Below are 20321 nucleotides of genomic sequence, written 5' to 3'. Positions count from 1 at the left end.
ATGTCTGGATTGAATGCTGCTTGGAAACCTGTGATTTATCTTGGTTTTCTGCTTTAGCTCTGTAGTTCACCTTTTAGAGGAAAATTCTCTTTGAAAACATGCATAGACTGTTATGACTCTTATCTGATATTTGGGTCACATCATTAGTGCAGGCTATGTTCTCATTTCTTAGACTGTTGAATTAGTTTGATGTTGCTAGTCGTGTTTTCCAGGTGCGCATGTTACTGTGCTTTTTTGCATTTTCATTTTGTGGCTGATCCCAAGCCAGTTGAACTCAATGAGAACGTTTCCACTGATTTCAAAGGGATTTAGATCAAGCCTTGTCTAAACAACTTTGTGTCAGTTTAACGGCAGGTGTGTTTTTAAATCCATAAACCAGTGGAAAACCTTATGTTGACATTTATTTGATTAAAACCTGGTTTACATATGCTCCCGAACTTAACGCAAGTGTTCTGTTCCTTGCATAAGTTGGGGACGTATACCTGACAATTATGTTGACCGCCCCCTCCCTCCCCCTTAAAAAAAAACACCAAAAAAACAAAAAACAAAAAAAACCACTTAAGGAATTTTCCCCCTGAGTGTGGGTTTGCATAACCTAAGGAGCATCTGTGTATTGATTTGTTCAATTTATTTTTCATGACCTTTATCTTTGCAAATATCAATTTATCCAGCTTTATTCATAAGGTAGATAATTATTCCCATTTTTACAACTATGTAAAAACTGAGGGGTTTACGTGACTTGACCAAGCTGTCAGTATAACAGAGGTCAAGGCTCAGTTCCCTGTTCTAAATACTGAATTGCACTCCCACTTCGACTAGGGCAGTCCATCTTCAAGAATTAGATTAATAACATGAAGGATTTAAAATACCTCTTGCAGTACAGAGGGCTAACTTGATTTTTTTTTTTCTTTCCTTCCAGGTTATGTTTCACACTCTGTGCTGGTTGTCTGTACTTACAGAAGATATTTAAAAACAAACATTTTTGTCAAAGATTTTGATTCCAGTGGAATCTGTGCTTTAGATTTTGTCTTGTGAATTAACTTCTGAAACAATGCCTGTACAAGCTCCGCAATGGACGGATTTTCTCTCTTGCCCAATTTGCACACAAACTTTTGATGAAACGATCCGGAAGCCCATCAGCTTGGGCTGCGGCCACACTGTCTGCAAGATGTGCCTCAACAAGCTCCACCGTAAGGCATGCCCCTTCGACCAGACCACTATCAATACAGATATTGATCTCCTCCCTGTGAATTCAGCCTTGTTGCAGCTAGTGGGGGCTCAGGTAACAACGCACATCTTTCTTTTTTGCTCTTACTTAGTTTTTCCTTGCATTTTTTTAAGGCAAGAACAAGTGAATGAAAATTGTGGAACGAATAATGGATATAGAGCAGAAAAATACTTGTGTGACTTTACCAGTTGCAGGTTTCGGGCCTACAGTGTGCTGAGGCTGTATTGCTTATTATAATAGTTCTTAACCTTCTTCTACCTGGGGCTTAAATCATTCATGATTTCTGTCTGTGGCCAACACAAGCCCATGGTACTTTGTGGTCATAAAGGATTGTGAGATTGGGTGGGGTCATTCAAAAAACTGTCTGGCTTCTGAGTGGTGAGCCAGGATGGGGGAAGGAAGGGCCTGGATGGGTGTTGAAGGGAGAGAATACTGAGGATGGGCAGGGGATTCTTCCTTTTCACCTCTCCTATCCACTCATTTCTGTTTAGGAAGCAGCAGAAAGTTGCTCCTGACATGCCGTTTCCCACTAAGGGAAGATGAGAGGAGCTGTAGTTGTGAGAGAGTGATTGTGTGTGTGTGTGTGTGTGTGTGTGTGCGCGCGCTGATGAGCTGTATTGCAGGTGCATAGAAGTTGGAGGCGGTGCAACTACAGGAGGGTGAAGGGAGCAGGTTGCTCCTTTTCACTGTCTCCTGTACCATGTACTAGCGTCTATGGGATTTTGCTACATTTTTTCTTTTTGGTTTCCCAGCTGGTGTACCCACTTATGGGTTTCCTGTTAGTATCTGTTAATTACATCAGAAGACTAAAAATCAGGTTATCTGAATCACTGGCAAAGTCAGGAAATCTGGGATGCTGGACAGGTTGCTTACTCTGTTGCTGGCCCTGTCTCCCTTTCTGTAACATGTATGCTGCTACTTCAGAAAAGCTGTCATTAGGCTTCGTTAATGTTTGCAAAGCACATTAAAATCCTTTAATCTTTTTTTAGTTATATAGGAACTAGAGCTGTCAAGCAATTTAAAAACTTAATTGTAATTAATTGTGTTGTTAAACAATAATAATAAGCAATAATAGTAGAATACCATTTATTTAAATATTTTTGGATGTTTTCTATGTTTTCAAATAGATTTCAATTACAAAACAGTACAAAATGTGTAAAATGCTCACTTTATATTTTTTGATTACAAGTAATTGCACTGTAAAAGAACAAAAGAAATAGTATTACAGCATTATCTCCTGTAAATGTAAACAACTTGTTTGATTTAGCGATTGGCTGAGCAAGAAGTAGGACTGAGTGGACTTTTAGGCTCCGAAGTTTTACATTGTTTTGTTTTTGAGTGCAGTTATGTAACAGAAAAATCTCCATCAGGATAAAGAGATTGCACTACATTATTTGTATGAGGTGAATTGAAAAAGTGCTATTTTCTTTTATCATTTTATAATTAAAATATTTGTAATAAAAATAATCTACACTTTGATTTCAATAACACAGAATACCATATATATGAAAAAGTAGAAGAACATCTAAATATTTAATGCATTTCAATTGATATTCTATTGTTTAACAGTGCCATTAAAACTGCAGTTAATCACGATTAATTTTTTTTAGTTAATCACGTGAGTTAACTGTGATTAATTGAAAGCCCTAATAGGGACATTCATTTAAGTATTGTGTATTTTCCAGGCCTGGGCATTTCCTGAGAAGGATGTATCAGCTGTGGCCAAGTATCTAGATTTATGATGGTGATTCTTGCAGGGAGTGCTGTTTGTGCAAATCAAGGGCATGGGTACAAGAGTGGAAAATATAGTGAATGCTACTTTCAAGTTTTCATCTGTCCATTGGTCTAGAAAACTAACACTTGATGGTAATAGACCTTCCAAGGTGGACTTTTAACATGACTGCTGTTGCTGGGTGTTGCCGAGTGTGTTGGGAGGCTTTCAGGTGAATTGTTCGGACAGTGTGGTGTGTGTGTTTTAAGAGGAAACTTTAATGACTTTTGCTTGTGCTTTATTTTATTTTAAATGCTTCACCAAAAACAAAATCCTTTTTGATGAGATGGAAAATTGCAGTGTCCTGACCACTTAAGTATTAAAGATTCCATGGCAATCTTGGCTAGATTTAAGAGTGTTAAGGAAATTATAATATATGGAGATACACTTATCTCGAAGAACTGGAAGGGACCCTGAAAGGTCATCAAGTCCAGCCCCCTGCCTTCACTAGCAGGATCAAGTACTGATTTTGCCCCAGATCCCTAAGTGGCCCCCTCAAGGATTAATCTCACAACCCTGGGTTTAGCAGACCACTGCTCAAACCACTGAGCTAATTCTAGCTACATTCTCATTGATTATTGCACTATAGTTTCAGTTGGATGAGGTATTTTAGAAAGGAAGGATGGTCTTATGATTAAGGCACTGGATTGGGTTTCAGGAAATTGGAGTTAAACTTCTGGCTCTGTGTCAGACTTCCTATGTGAATTTGGGCAGTTGGCTTAATTTCTCTGAGCCTCTTGTAAAAGAGGATGTTTTCTTTCTCTCCATCTCTTTTTTTAAGATTCTGAGCTCTTCAGGGCAAGGACTGTCTGTCTCAATGCATATTTACAGTGCCTAGCACTATGAGGTTGTGATCTTGGTTGGGGCTTCTAACTATTGCTGTAATATAATAACTGTTCTTAACTTTTGTCTTGAACATTAAGAAGGCTACCACTTTGCCCTAATCTTTCTCAAATGCAGGGCACATTGACTATTTAGAAAGAGGGCATTTGAGAGAGGCTACAAACACTTTGAGCTCTTTCATACTGAAAGGGTGTATTCTCTTTGGCACATCTCCACAAAACTGAGCTGGGATCAACAAAACATGATTAGGAAGTATATGTCACTCAGGAGTATTTTTGCCAGCCTTCATAGTCTCATACTGCGCTGTTCTGGCTTCCACTTCCCGGTTAACACTCTTTGCTTGACCCTCCTGTCACTTCTTGTAAATCTTCTGCGTTTCAGTCCCTTTACATCTAGTGGCTCTAATGTCTTAAAAAGAGAAGCATGAAATCCAGAAAGCTGAAATTTAATTGTAGAAGGAAGTGATGCAGGAGACACTTAAAACTTGTATCTGTGGAAAAGGAGCCCCTTCTTTCAGTTTAGTACTTTTGTAAGGGATTGCCAATTTATAACTGTTTATTTTCTTGGGTTCGTTCCTGCATATTTAAAAAAATAATTTTAAGAAGCAAAACTATTTTAAGGAGAGTAAAAGTAATGACAGGATTCACTTAAAACAAATGGGTCAGATTGGCCTGTTTGTGTACCAGCATCATTGGTGAAATAAGCAGAATAGTATGTGTTTCTGGGAATAATGTGCTAACTGATACACATACAGCCCAGGCATTAAAAGAACACACTATTTTTTTTTGTTATACTTTGTGCTTTTGTGGTGGTGGAGAGTATACATTTTTCTTTGTTTTAAAAACTTAAAATAGAGAAGAAATTCTTAAGGTGGTCAAAGTGGTTTATTTAAGTATCCCTTCAGTGCTTACTCTGATAGCCATTTTAAATATCTACCAGATGGGTCGTTTGAGGTTATACAGTCCCTGCTTTGACATACAGGGCTTGTCTACATCAGAAAGTTGCAGCGCTGGTGAGGGAGTTACAGCGCTGCAACTTTGAAGGTGTACACATCTGCAGGGCATCACCAGCGCTGCAACTCCCTGTTTGCAGCGCTGGCCGTACTCCCGTTTTGTCTCGGGTGTAGAGGATCCAGCGCTGGTGATCCAGCGCTGGTAATCCAATGTAAACACTTACCAGCGCTTTTCTTGACCTCCGTGGAAGGAGGAAGCCTCTGGTAATCAAGCTGATCTCCTTTCCCGGTTTGCTCTCTCGTTCCCGGAACCCCGAGCAAGCAGGTAAGGAGAACCGCTTGCTCGGCGGTTCGGGGAATGAGAGAGCAAACCGGGAAAGGAGACCAGCTTTGCCGCGGTTTGCTCTCGCGTTCCCGGAGCCACCCTGCAAACCGCAGGGAAGGAGACCTGCTTGCTCGGGGTTCCGGGAACGAGAGAGCAAACCGTGGCGAAGCGGGTCTCCTTTCCCGGTTTGCTCTCTAGTTCCCGGAGCCCCGAGCAAGCTGGTCTCCTTCCCTGCGGTTTGCTGGGTGGCTCCGGGAATGCGAGAGCAAACCGCGGCGAAGCTGGTCTCCTTTCCCGGTTTGCTCTCTCGTTCCCGGAACCCCGAGCAAGCAGGTCTCCTTCCCTGCGGTTTGCTGGGTGGCTCCGGGAACGCGAGAGCAAACCGGGAAAGGAGACCAGCTTCGCCGCGGTTTGCTCTCCCGTTCCCCGAGCAAGCAGGTCTCCTTCCCTGCGGTTTGCAGGGGGTTCGGGAACGCGAGAGCAAACCGCGGCGAAGCGGGTCTCCTTTCCCGGTTTGCTCTCTCGTTCCCCGAACCCCGAGCAAGCTGGTCTCCTTCCCTGCGGTTTGCAGGGGGGTTCGGGGAACGCGAGAGCAAACCGCGGCGAAGCTGGTCTCCTTTCCCGGTTTGCTCTCCCGTTCCCCGAACCCCCCCTTGAAGCCGCCCAACAGCGCTGCAGTGTGGCCACATCTAACACCACTTGCAGCGCTGGTTGCTGTAAGTGTGGCCACTCTGCCGCGCTGGCCCTATACAGCTGTACTAATACAGCTGTAACTACCAGCGCTGCAAAATTTTAGATGTAGACATGGCCACAGTCTCTCTGCCCTCCTGCCTTTTTCTGTGACACATGAAACTGCAATGTGCACATTCCAAACAGGTGACATCAAATGGCCAAAGTAAACTAGAATGCACATGTCAAGTGTTAGTTTCTTATTCAGTCCAGTTCCTGATGGGCTAAGTATAGTTCCATGCACTAGATGTAGCAGGAATGAATGTGACAACATAGCAGGCGGGGTACTCATAATGGATAGCTTTCTCTTCCAGATTGATGCCCTCTTTCTCCAGAGGTGGATTTTTCTTAAGTGTCATCGGTTAAATTGGTTGTGCAGCAGGCCATGTCGGAAAAATGAAATGCTGTGTGTGAATGTAAAACTTTCTGTTTTCACAAGCCCTGTGGAAGACAATAAATGGGTAGAGTTCTACCCTCTTTGTTCAGAATGAAACATTATAAAAGCTTTACTCTATGCAGTTCTTTCAGTGTTTTGTGTTTAAAAGAACGTGCAAAATTGAAGTACAGAAATGTTTAAAGAGGGAAAGATGTACAACTAGAGAGCTCACACCATCATATTTGGAGGTGTTGTATTGAAATTCATCAGTAAGTTGAGCTCCTTTTAAGAGGGAAATCTGTGCTGAGGAACACTGCCTGGCACATTTCGGGAACTTAAAGCTTTGAGTAGAGTTTCTTGCCATGAACCAAAATGTGCATCTGTTTGAAAGGGAGGAGGAGTTAGGAGGAGAGACAGGGAGGCTGACAGCTGGAATTGGAGAAAACTGACTATGCCTTTGCATAGTATATCTTTTTTCTGTGCAATTAAACTCTTCTAATATGAGAGTTACTGTAAAGCAGAAGTCCCCAAACTGTGGGGCGTGCTCCCCTCGGGGAGTACAGAGAAACATTCAGGGGGCTCAATGGGGCCCAGGCCACCCCCCCCCAGAAGATGGGGAGGGAGTGCCGCCCAGTTACCGGCCCCTGAGCTGCAGCTCCGTTCCTGGTCCCCACTCCAGGCCGCAGACCACCCCTAGCCTCAGCCACCTTACCCCTTGTCCAAATCCAGTGGCACTTCAACATTTTTTAATAGCAGGAATGCTGAAAGCCAGCCCCCTTCCCCCTGTTCGTGCCCCCCTCCCTCAACTGGGGCTGAGAGTAGAGCCATGTCTCTGGGAGGGGGAGACCCGGATAGGGGTAAGCGGGGTTGAGGCTGGAACTAGCAGCTGGGGCAGCTGCAGCACCCCCCATACCCTTAGTACCCGTGCTTATGTCCACATCTCATCTCGGAAGCTGCAACCCCAGCTCCTGGTGGGCAGGGAGCATGGATGGGGTAAGTTGGGGCTTGACTCTGAAAAGTTTGGGGACCACTGCTGTAAAGGATGAGGCTGATACCCCTCCCCCAAAACAACTTTTTTTAATTATCAGTTCAGAATCTTGTAGCTGATCTCAGCCTGCTGTGAAATGTATCCTTAGCATCCTTTTTCAGTCCTCACCCCATATATTTCATCATAACCAACTTCTGCCTGCAACTGCAGTTGCTTATGCTTTTGGATTACGTTCCAGTGTCATTCTCAGTATTATTCATTGTAGGGGAAGATGCATGGAAAATAAGGGCACATTTAAAGCTCCAAAATATCCTTGGTATTTTGCCTGCCTTTCCTTAAATTGACTAGCTCTCTTGTAGGACTAAAGTATTATACAAGACTAATTTGCACTCTGAGCCCTGGTGGGTTTGGGGAGGGGATAGGGAAATGAGGTAATAGAATGTTTTGATGAAGATGAAAATCAAGTAATGCTTCAGTGCTATATATTTTGAGGATCTAAAGTGCTTTGCAAGCACTAAGGAATATAGGGTGTGAATAAAGTGGGGAATTGCTAACTTTACAGATAGGAAACTCAAAGCGCTCTGAACATAAGTGACTTAGGGCTTGTCTACACTGGCAATTAACAGCGCTGCAACTTCCGCAACACACACACTGAATGCAGCAAGTTGCAGCACTGTAAAGCGCCAGTGTAGACAGTGCACCAGCCCTGGTAGCTATTCCACTCGTGGAGTGTGTGTTAAGAGCACTGGGAGAGCTATGCTGCAACTACACAAGCCGTGTTAAAAAGCTGCCACGGCATCATTTTAACATTGCCAGTGAAGACATGCCCTTGGACAGTGCCAGGTGAACAGAAGAATTCTTCCATTGATCTAGCTACCACCTCTCAACACTGTAGTTAATTACCTCACTGGGAGAAACCTGCCTGTTGCTGTAGGGAATGTCTACACTGAAGCATTACTGCTGTGCTACTGTAGCGTTTTAAGTGTAGACTTGCTCTAACTCAAGTTTCCCTTAGTATGGGACCTTACACTGTCTGTCAGACTGCCAGGTTCTCTCTCTCACACTTAGCAGTTACTTTGCAAAAAGTGAAATTTAAAAGAGACTCTACATTTCAAGCTGAGCTTTCCAGTAGGAAGGGGAGAAACAGAGAGAGTGAATGTCTAGGTATCATGTTCATTGTGTAGCTTTACTTGCCTTTGGGGAGCTTTTCTTATGTTAGTGTTTTTTGTGGGTTTTTTTGGTACTATTTGGGGCTGGGGAAAGCTTTCTGGCTGGTTGCCTAGACAGTCCTGGTCTCCCACTAGACCAGTTGTGCTGTGTATAGCATTCCTAACCAACGCTGTGAATGCATGCTAAATCTACCCTGATCCAGGATATAAATCCATTGCTGACCACTGTGTTCCTGTCTCACTCCTATTCCAAACCATCTTTCTGCTAAACGTAATGATTTTGTTGCATTTCACGTTGTGCCATAGTCCCTAGATTGAGTGAAGCTGAGCTAAATGGAAACATGCACGCTGTAATCTTACAGTAAGGATGCTGTAGAGTGGCTAGCCTCAGCACAAATGTAGATAGATGCACATGGTTAGTCGAGTTCTTTTTGGGTACTTTCCCAGACAGAAGCAGATTGTTACAATGACAGAGGTTTTGTAAGGGAAACATAATAGTATTAGAATGATGGTTAATATTGAAGATGTTGGTTAAACTGGTGTTTAGAGATTTGGGATACAGGCAGTCTGGGGTCAGTCTTATTGTAGCATTTTATGGTAGTGACCACTGACTAAAGTGGTAAAAACATTTCATTCTAAAGCACTCTTTCACTCAGATAGGAAGGAAATTATATGAGAAAGTTATAGCTAAGATTCTTGCTGGGAGGGGAGGAGGTAGACTGCAGTTCCAGTATAGTAGTAGTAGTCTGAGGAAGCCTGGAGACCAGGATTGAACTTGTCTTAAGTGTGTGCGCACGCGCATTATGCTATTCTGCGTAAACTAGGTTTGGATAATAGAAGTTCAGCTCTATAAAACAGCTTAATTTTTTTTATTTTAACCAACAACAAAAAATAAATGCATTGTGAATGTTGTAACTAAATACTTTTTAAAATGCAAATGCAAACTTAAGTTGAGAAAACACATCATATTGTCAAAAATATTTGGACATGAGTATGATTATACACTAAAATCTCATTCAGGTTTAAAGATCCTCCCCAATAAAGAAACCGTATCAAAGCCAGAAAAAATTTCAGTATCCCTTGGGTGGTTTTGATATCTGATGTATTAGCTGAAAAAAGAAATGAATGCCTCCTCCTAACGCTTTTAAAAAAACAAAACACAACAGCTAACGTATTGTGGTATTCAACTGATAACGTATGCTGATAGTGTGTGTGTGTGTGTGTGTGTGTGTGTGTACGTACACCTAGCACAAAGTCACTAGTTGTTTACTGGGTTTATAGTCTGGCCCTTTTTCCAAGTGTGGCCTGATACATGTGCCGTTATCATTATTTCCCTAAACTAAAAATGACAGTAGCCCTAAGTCAGTGGTTCTCAACCAGGGGTACACAGAGTTCTTCCAGGGGCTACATCAACTCATCTAGATATTTGCCTAGTTTTACAAAAGGATACATAAAAAGCAATAGAGAAGTCAGTACAAACTAAAATTTCATACAGATAATGACTTTATACTGCTCTATGTGAGGGGGGAGGGATAGCTCAGTGGTTTGAGCACTGACCTGCTAAACCCAGGGTTGTGAGTTTAGTCCTTAAGGGGGCCATTTAGGGATCTGGGGCAAAAATCTATTTGTTTGGGGATTGGTCCTGCTTTGAGCGGGGGGTTGGACTAGATGACCTCCTGAGGTCCCTTCTATCCCTGGTATTCTATGATCTATACTATACACTGAAATGCAAGTACAATATTTATATTCCAGTTGATGTATTTTATAATTGTATGGTAAAATGAGGAAGTAAGCAATTTTTCAGCAAGTGTACTGTTACACTTGTATTTTTATATCTGATTTTGTAAGCAAGAAGTTTTTAAGTGAGGTGAAACTTGAGGTATGTGAGGCTACATCTACACTACAGGATAAATTCGAATTAGCTTAAACCGATTTTATAAAACAGATATTATAAAGTCGATTGTGCGCGTCCACACTAGGCACATTAATTCGGTGGTGTGCGTCCATGGTCCAAGGCTAGCGTCGATTTCTGGAGCGGTGCACTGTGGGTAGCTACTGTAAAATAATGTGGCCAATAACATCGATTTGCGTCCACACTAACCCTAATCAGATATAGTAATATCGATTTTAGCATTACTCCTCTTGTTTTGTTGGAGTACAGAAATCAATTTAAAGAGCCCTTTAAATTGATATAAAGAGCAGTGTAGTGTGGACGGGTGCAGCGTTAAATCGATTTAACACTGTTAAAATCGGTTTAACAGCGTAGTGTAGACCAGGCCTGAGAGAAATCAGATTCCTGTAAGGGATACAATAGTTTGGAAAGATTGAGAGCCCACTGCCTTAAGTGATCCAAGTTAGGGGAGGAAATAAAGCAATCACATGCATTAATTTGTGTGTTACCTCTTAGGCACAAGTCTAATGTGCAGTGCAGCAGTTTGACCATTTGACTTTCTATAGAAAATTTTAGAGCAGCCAAGTCCTCAATGTGGATCTGCACATAGCTGCAAACCAAACCAGCTGATAGGTCTAATTTTAGGTCTGCTAGCTTTGAGTGTCCCTTTCTAAATACACCTCTACCCCGATATAACGCTGTCCTTGGGAACCAAAAAATCTTATCACGTTATAGGTGAAGCTGCGTTATATCGAACTTGCTTTGATTCACCAGTGTGTGCAGTCCCGCCCCCCGGAGCGCTAATTTACCTCGTTATATCCAAATTCATGTTATATTGGGTTGCATTATATCAGGGTAGAGGTGTATCTTGTTTTATCATCAAAGACTGATCATGAAACTACTGGTGTGTTGCTTTAATATCTGATATAATAGATGATGTTCCAGTAGATTATAAGACTTCTGCTTTTATCATTTCAACCATTAAATCAAAATGGTTGTGTTGCCACACATTCTAAGTAAACTTGAAATTATTGCAAGCTTTGGCATTTCTTTTAAACTTCGTTCTAAGGCATACATTGATTTGTGCCCCAAGCTCACTGAAGTGTCCCTGTGCTGTCATATAAGACAACTAGCTATGTAAAGAGAAACTGTTGTATTGTGTGATGATGCTAAAAAGTCTGTTTAATATCAAGCAGTTTTTAAAAGCTTCAGGCTGAAAAAGCTTTTCACGTGTTAAGAATACCATGGATGAAGTGAAATGTCAAGGGTTCTAAAACTGGAGCACGTTTCCACATTAATGTTGTGGAAAGATTGGGTAGGTGGGTGTGAGAATATTTGACACTGAAGAGCTTGGTATGGTGTCTTTGTGTGTCTGTGCATACTGTAGTGCAGGGGTAGGCAACCTATGATACATGTGTCGAAGGTGGCACACAAACTGATTTTCAGTGGCACTCACACTGCCCAGGTCCTGGCCACTGGTCCGGGGGATCTGCGTTTTAATGTAATTTTAAATGAAATTTCTTAAACATTTTAAAAACCTTATTTACTTTACATACAACAATAGTTTATTTATATATTATAGACTTATAGAAAGAGACCTTCTAAAAACGTTAAAATGCATTACTGGCACATGAAACCTTAAATCATAGTGAATAAATGAAGACTCGGCACACCAGTTCTGAAAAGTTGCCAACCCCGCTGTAGTGCGTAAGTTTACCTTCATCTGTTTTCAGGTTCCTGAGCAGCAGCCAATTACTTTGTGCAGTGGAGCAGAAGACACCAAACATTATGAGGAGGCCAAGAAATGTGTGGAAGAACTAGCACTGTACCTCAAACCACTCAGCAGTGCGAGAGGTAAGTCTTGCCCTGCCCTACTTTCTTGGAAGGGAGAACTGGCAACAGGTAATAGTTCATCCCTTCTTTTAAAAAGTGACCTTACACCATCAAAATAATTCTAGTGAAAACTGCTTGATAAAAGGTCAAGTCCTATTAAAGAAATGGGTTTTGTAAGCACTGAAGCTATTTCTTCAGTGCAAAAAGAGTAGAGGTTTTTGGAGAGAGGGAGAGAGCATGATATCTTGCTGTAAAATCTTAGTGACACAAGTCTCTGGTAGGTTTTACCTTGATGTAGCGAGTCAAAGTCATCCTTTATACTTTTGACCTCCACTAGATACATTGAGGTAAGTCACCTGTGTCTTGTCTTAACTATCTCACCATAAAAACCCCATTTGGTAGCGAAAATATAGCCTGAAACAGGTAAAGTAAAATTTTGTTTGATGTCCCATGGGTCAATCCAGGAAAGTTGGACTTGTATTGTCCAACTAGCAGATGGGAACAGGAAGTCGAACAACTTCAATGTCATAGTATAACAGGGTGGCTTGACTCTTAAAGGCTGGAGGGCTGGAGCTAGCCAACACTGATTGCACATCTCCTTATATAGGAACTGGATCCATCTGAGTAAACCTGTTTGAACAATTGTAATAACAATAGAACTTCGTTGTTTAAATATCTGTATGCTGGTCTCGGTGATTGTAAATGTCTATATGTTAGACACCTGCTAGCCAGAAACAGCTATGAAGGATGAGAGAGAGAGATGAGGCCCCATCAGTGAGTCTGTGGTACAGTAGGTACTAGTAATACTTGGGTTTTTCTTTAGAGCAGACTTTTTTGCCTTTTAGTGAAGATTTCTATCAGGGTACTTTCTCTAGACCTGCTGAAGGGTTTAATCTTTCATATCTGCCTCTGATTAAAAGGTTTTTGACAAATTTATCTTCACTCCCATTCTGAGTCTCCTGGCAAAGCTATGAGCAGCTGAAGCAGTAAAGCTGTTTAGTGATTAGGGTGTTTTTGTTTTTGTTTTTCTTCAAGCACTGCCTGAAATGAACCTCTCAAAGTTCACAGTGCATTTTTGACAGATTTGGATGTAGTGTTCAATGCACTAAAATGAAGTGCAGCTGGAGCTGGTTAGAAGATGTTTTAAGTGCCAAACACAGAAGCTGAAAGTTGGCTTGGCTAGAGGAATGTGATACCTATAGTGCACTTAGATAATCCTGCAGAAGGAGAAATGTAGCTTGCTGTCTTTGTATGCTTTTTTTTCCCTGAAGGTGTGGGTCTGAACAGTACCACTCAGAGTGTGCTAAGTCGCCCCATGCAGAGGAAGCTTGTAACTCTAGTTCACTGCCAGCTAGTAGAGGAAGAAGGACGGATCAGGGCCATGCGTGCAGCACGGTCACTGGGTGAAAGAACAGTCACAGAGCTCATTCTTCAACATCAAAATCCCCAGCAACTCTCTTCCAACCTCTGGGCTGCAGTGAGGGCCAGGGGCTGCCAGTTCCTGGGGCCAGGTATGTACCAGTGAGATGATGAGTTCTTATGCAGTAGCAAGATTCAGGGATTGGGGGGGGGGGGAAAAGATGGCTGGAAACTGCCTTGGCAGTGTTATTGGGTGATGGCTTCTCTTCAGACATTTTGCAGTAGGTCTTCTGATTTAATGATAACTTTGAACGATTTTTATTGCCTTTCAAGTATTTTTAGGGCTTGTTCTGTCTTTGTTTTTGCAAAGCACAAAAAATCTGATGTCTTTAGTTGTTGACATGAACAGAGAAGACTGAGTAGTTTACGTCACTGTGAAGAGGTTTTAATGAGTGATTTTAAAAATCACTAACTTTAACCATGGTTTAAATCAGTGAGCAGGAAACCTTCGTTTAAGCGATTAATTTGCATTTGTACTTTAGGAAAGAGAGGTTGATAACCATTAAAACATATTGATTTGGAACTAAATAAAGCTTCTACACTAAATTTGGTGGTACTTTTTGCTAGCCAGGAGAGTACACAATACCTATACATGGCTATATAAGCAATTATTACTAAGTTGAAGATTTTTGTTATGGTTATTTTTGGTAAAAGTCAGGGATAGGCTTTGGGCAATTAAAAAAAAAATTTTTCACAGAAGCCCATGAGCTGTCTGATTTTTACAAAAAATAATGGGCCAGATGAGGGGCCTGACGGGATGACTGAAGCCTGGGGTGGGGGAGAGGGGCTGCACTTTTCTGCTCCTGCTGGTCCCCCACCATCCAGGGACTGATGTGGAAAATGTGAAAGGTCTCTGGAAGTCATGGAATCCATGACCTCTGTGACATAGCCTTATCCTTAATTGTAGCTTAATGTACATATTCTTAATTTTTGTTTTTATTGTGTTAGAAAATGGTGAACGGTGCATTTTTTATGTACTAAATTTAATTTTTACTTGTGATTTGTGTACACCTGCATTTGGATGGAAATTATAATAAAGTGCATAATTTTTTTAAATTTTTGTAGTTTAAATATAACTACCTTAATGTGTTTGTATAGAACAGAGAAAAGGATCATCAAAACATGTTTTGCATTTAAAACTGATTTATTAAACAAAGGAAGTATCTGTAGCTAGTGACTTGAACTATTTGTTTGTAGTCATCACATCCTTCAAGATTTTAGGACTGGTAGATTTCCATCCTCTGGTACCTCATTTTTTTCTTAGATTGGAAAAGGGAAAACCAGGTTTCCTGCTTTTATGTCTCCCAGTTGATTTCTCAACTTTGGGTGAACTAGTCAATGAACTAAACTAGCTGAAATAAACTGAATTAAAATACTCTGTACCTGCAGACAAGGTACTTGCTGTCAAAAACTGGTCTAGCACTTCAACAAACTTCTGCAAGTTCAGTGATTTTGAAATTCTTTAAAACTTTGTCCGCAAGCATGTAGTGGTTGAATTATTTTAATTTAGCTTAAATAATTGTAATAGGTTAGAATAAGTTTAGGCCTTAATATAGGCTCTCGTAATTAAAAATTTATTTTAAATAAGTTTCTTTTTAAAAGGAAACATACTTAATTTCAGTTTAAAAATCTATTTTTGTCCTCCCTGGTTTGCCTCTTCGTTGTTCTTGTTTTGCAAGAACATAGCCCTAGTGACGAGAACATTAGGGATGAGTAGATATGAATTCTTCTCTTAGCTCAGCCCTCCTCTGGAAATGGAGGATTCCTTTTTCTCCTAAGCTCATAAAAAGAGAGGGCCGGACACACTCCATCTGCTGCTCCGTAACATGGGACCAACAAGCTGGGGGGCTCTGACTGCAGCGGGATGGGAGGTAGTTGAGAAGTTTGGTGCTCAGGCAGCTGGTTTGCTGATTCCTATTTCTGCACCCTCCTTCCATTATTAATGCAAGAGTGTTTTGTAAGTGTCTTTCACGTGCCCCACTACCTTCTTGGAGCTTTGGAGTGACTTTCCTTGCCCCTTTCGGTTACCTGCTGCACCCATTTGTAGGGAAAGCATGTTATTAATGCAAGATAATTCTTCATGTGTTTCATTTTCTTTTCTTTTGTTGCCTTGTATTTTCCAGCAATGCAAGAGGAAGCACTGAAGCTAGTTCTGCTGGCTCTAGAGGATGGATCTGCTTTGTCACGAAAGGTCTTGGTTCTCTTTGTGGTGCAGAGATTGGAGCCACGGTTTCCTCAAGCTTCAAAAACCAGCATTGGGCATGTTGTCCAGCTTCTTTACAGAGCCTCCTGCTTCAAGGTATGAAGTAAACTCTGCTTGGAGATTCCACAACACAAGGAAGATTTACTTGTTATACCCCCAGAAAATGCTAAAAGACCTCATTAAATTTGAAACCACACACCAATCTGTCGTGCAAATAAAGAAGGCTTTTATTTGCTTGCATCTTTGAATTTATAGTTATGTTATACATTTAGTTATCAGTGGTTATTCATTATCAGTTGTGGAGTCAAGCTGGACGGACATATTGAGTGGGGTCCCATAGGGATCATTCCTGGATTGAGTTCTGCTCAGTATATTCATAAATAATGTAGATAATGGCAGAGCGAGTACACTCATAGACTCATGGGTCAGAAGGGACCAATCTGATCATCTAGTCTGACCTCCTGCACAAGGCAGGCCACAGAACCCCACCCATCCAAATTTATAACAACTCCTATCCCAGGCTGAGTTATTGAAATCCTCAAAATTGGTTTGAAGACCTCAAGCTGCAGAGAAACCACCAGCAAGCGACCCGTGCCGCACGCTGCAGGGGAAGGCGAAAAACCTCCAGGGCCCCTGCCAATCCGCCCTGGAGGAAAATTCCTTCCCGACCCCAAATATGGCGATCAGCTAAACCCTGAGCATGTGGGCACGAGTCACCAGCCAGCACCCAAGAAGGAATTCTCTGCAGTAACTCAGTTCCCATTCCATCCAACATCTCCCCGCAGACCATTGAGCAGACCTATCTGGTGGTAATCCAAGATCAATTGCCCAAATTAACAATCCTATCATAACATCCCCTCCATATACTTATCAAGCTTTGTCTTAAAGCCAGGAAAGTCTTTTGCCCCCACTACTTCCCTCGGAAGGCTGTTTCAGAACTTCACTCCCCTAATGGTTAGAAACCTTCGTCTATTTTCAAGTGTAAACTTCCTAATATCCAGTTTATATCCATTTGTCCTCGTGCCTACATTAGTACTAAACTTAAATAATTCCTCTCCCTCCCTAACGTTAACCCTCCTGATATATTTATATAGAGCAAGCATATCCCCCCGCAGCCTTCTTATGGCCAGGCTAAACAAGCCAAGCTCTTTGAGTCTCCTTTCATAAGGCAGTTTTTCCATTCCTCGGATCATCCTTGTAGCCCGTCTCTGAACCTGTTCCAGTTTGAATTCATCCTTCTTGAACATGGGACACCAGAACTGCACACAGTATTCCAGATGGGGTCTCACCAACGCCTTGTATAACGGTACTAACACCTCCTTATCCTTGCAGGAAATACCCCGCCTGATGCATCCCAAAATCGCATTTGCTTTTTTAACAGCCGTATCACATTGGCGACTCATAGTCATCCTGCTATCAACCAGTACCCCAAGGTCCTTCTCCTCCTCCGTCGCTTCCAACTGATGCGCCCCCAACGTATATCCAAAATTCTTATTATTAATTCCTAAATGCATAACCTTGCACTTTTTACTATTGTATTTCATCCTATTTCTATTACTCCAGTTTACAGGGTGGTTCAGATCTTCCTGAATAGTATCCCTGTCCTTCTCCCTGTTAGCAATACCCCTCAGCTTCGTGTCATCCGCAAACTTTATTAGCACATTCCCGCTCTTTGTGCCAAGGTCAGTAATAAAAAGGTTAAATAAGATCGGTCCCAAAACCGATCCTTGAGGGACTCCACTAGTGACCTCCCTCCAGCCTGACAATTCACCTTTCAATACGACCCTCTGGAGTCTCCCCTTTAACCAGTTCCTTATCCACCTTACAGCTTTCATATTCATTCCCATCTTTTCCAATTTGACTAACAGTTCCCCATGCGGAACCGTGTCAAACGCCTTACTGAAATCTAGGTAAATTATATCTACCGCATTTCCTTTATCTAAGTAATCCGTCATCTTCTCAAAGAAGGAGATCAGATTGGTTTGACACGATCTACCTTTACTAAATCCGTGTTGCAATTCGTCCCAATTACCATTGACCTCTATGTCCTTAACTACTTTCTCCCTTAAAATTTTTTCCAAGACCTTGCATACTACAGACGTCAAGCTAACAGGCCTATAGTTACCCGGATCACTTTTATTCCCTTTCTTAAAAATAGGAACTACATTAGCAATCCTCCAGTCATACGGCACAACCCCCGAGTTTACCGATTGCTTAAAAATTCTCGCTAACGGGCTCGCAATTTCACGCGCCAGTTCCTTTAATATCCTCGGATGGAGATTGTCCGGGCCCTCCGACTTCGTCCCATCGAGCTGTTCATGTACGGCCTCTACCTCAGTTGCGGTAATATCCACTTCCATATCCACATTCCCGTTTATCATCCCTCCATCATCGCAAGGTTCCTCACTAGTCTTATTAAAAACTGAAGCAAAGTACTTGTTTAGATGTTGGGCCATGCCTAGGTTATCCTTAACCTCCATTCCATCCTCAGTGTATAGCGGCCCCACTTCTTCTTTCTTTGTTTTCTTCTTATTTATGTGGCTGTAGAACCTTTTACTATTGGTTTTGATTCCCTTTGCAAGGTCCAGTTCAATGCGGCTTTTACCCTTCCTCACTTTATCCCTACATGTTCTGACCTCACCAAGATATCTTTCCTTACTGATCCTGCCTTTCTTCCACTCCCTGTAAGCTTTCTGCTTTTGTCTAATCCCCTCTCTGAGTTGCTTGCTCATCCAGTTTGGCCTACAACTCCTGCCCATGGTTTTTTCCCCCTTTCTCGGGATGCAGGCTTCCGACAGTCTCCACAGCTGCGACTTAAAGTAATTCCAGGCCTCCTCCGCATTTAAATCCACTAATTCCTCCGTCCAATCCACTTCCTTAACTAATTTCCTTAACTCTTTAAAATTAGCCCTCGAGAAGTCAAAAACCCTAATCCCAGATCTACATTTGTTTATCCTTCCATCTAGTTTGAACTGAATCAGCTCATGATCACTCGAACCAAGGTTGTCCCCTACCACCATTTCTTCTACGAGGTCCTCACTGCTCACCAACACCAAATCTAAAATGGCATCTCCTCTCGTAGGTACTTCAACTACTTGATGAAGAAATCCATCCGCTATCACATCCAGAAAAATCTGACCCCTATTATTCTTGCAAGTACTCGTCCTCCAGTCTATATCTGGGAAGTTGAAGTCCCCCATAATCACACATTTCCCCTTTGTGTTTACTTCATTAAAGACATTAAAGAGGTCTCTATCCATATCCCAATCAGATCCTGGCGGTCTGTAGCACAGGCCAAGCACTATCTCAGGGGAAGCTCTAGTTGCTTTTTTACCCAGTGTGATTTTCGCCCAGACAGACTCTGTCTTATCCATTCCATCGCTTCTTATTTCGCTACAGTTAATTTTATCATTGATGTACAAGGCTACTCCACCACCTTTGCCTTTCTTCCTGTCTTTTCTAAACAGCACATAGCCTTCAATAACCGTGCTCCAGTCATGAGTACTATTCCACCAGGTTTCAGTTATCCCTATAATATCCGGTTTCACTTCCTGCACCAGTAACTCCAGTTCCTCCATCTTGTTACCTAAGCTCCTCGCATTAGTGTACAGACCTTTTTAATTTTCGGCGTTTGGCGTCAGTGACAATCTTTCCCCCGTCGTGCAGAGATCTTTTACCACCAGCATCACCCGTTACTCTGGTTTCTCCCCTATTCCTCCTTGGATCAAATCTTGGGACCGCAAGGGTATCCCCTCTCACTTTGTTTACTTTCCTCTCCAGGTTATATTCCGGCGTGGAGATCTCCCGAACATCTCCCAACCATCTCCCCCAACTTTCTTTTAAAGCTCTCTTGATGAGGTCGGCGAGCCTCCATCCTAGAATTCTATTTCCCTCCTTGCTTAGATGAAGTCCATCCTGAGCGAACTGTTGTCTATCCGTAAACGCTTCCCAGTGACCTTACATCCCAAAGCCCTCCTTATAACACCACTCCCTAAGCCATCTGTTGATCGCCATAATCTTGTCACTCCTTCGTCGCCCCGCTCTAGGAACCGGCAGATCCCACTGAAGATCACCTGAGCCTCGATGTCTTTGAGCCTCTTCCCCAGTCTGGCATAGTCCTCCTTGATACAGTCCAGCGAGTAACTAGCCGTATCATTCGTTCCCACATGAAGGATAATCAACGGATTCTTTCCCGCTCCCGCTAAGATCGTATTCAGCCTCAGGTCCACATCCTGTATCTTAGCCCCTGGCAGAGAGCACACCCTTCTGTTCTCCCGATCAGGTCTAGTTACAGGCCTATCTACTCTTCTCAGTAAAGAGTCTCCAATCACGTAGACTTGCCTTTTCCTGGCGACAGTGCGATTCTGCGGTCTATCCCCCACAGCAGGTGGTCGCAATTCCTTTCGATTTGTATTCGCCCTTACAGTCCTCCTAGGGCTCATACTTGGTGTCGCCTCCATTGACTCCTCCCCTCCTTCTGCAGGACTAGCTGCTCGCCTCTTCTTCCTCGCCCTTTGTCCTTCAGCAGCCTGCTGTGCTCCATCTTCATTTCCCAACTCAGCAAACCTGTTCCTGAGTTCTATTTCTCCATCGC

General features: G+C 42.3%; 1 protein-coding gene across 3 annotated transcripts in view; it reads left to right on the top strand.

Moving 5' to 3' along the window:
• Positions 1–20321, top strand: part of RC3H1 (ring finger and CCCH-type domains 1) — a 116516-nt gene that overhangs the window by 58225 nt on the left and 37970 nt on the right. For all 3 annotated transcript variants that reach the window (XM_030571786.1, XM_030571787.1, XM_030571788.1), the window contains exons 2-5: positions 920–1282; positions 12006–12126; positions 13377–13616; positions 15648–15823. In XM_030571786.1, coding sequence (XP_030427646.1) covers positions 1052–1282; positions 12006–12126; positions 13377–13616; positions 15648–15823 — 768 coding nt within the window. In that variant the 5' untranslated portion in view covers positions 920–1051. The remainder of the gene's footprint in view (positions 1–919; positions 1283–12005; positions 12127–13376; positions 13617–15647; positions 15824–20321) is intronic.

The sequence above is a fragment of the Gopherus evgoodei genome, chromosome 8 (genome assembly GCF_007399415.2).
Source record: "Gopherus evgoodei ecotype Sinaloan lineage chromosome 8, rGopEvg1_v1.p, whole genome shotgun sequence".
Taxonomy (NCBI): domain Eukaryota; kingdom Metazoa; phylum Chordata; order Testudines; family Testudinidae; genus Gopherus; species Gopherus evgoodei.
Note: the sequence above shows the minus strand (reverse complement) of the source record. Positions and strands in the feature narration are given on the sequence as shown.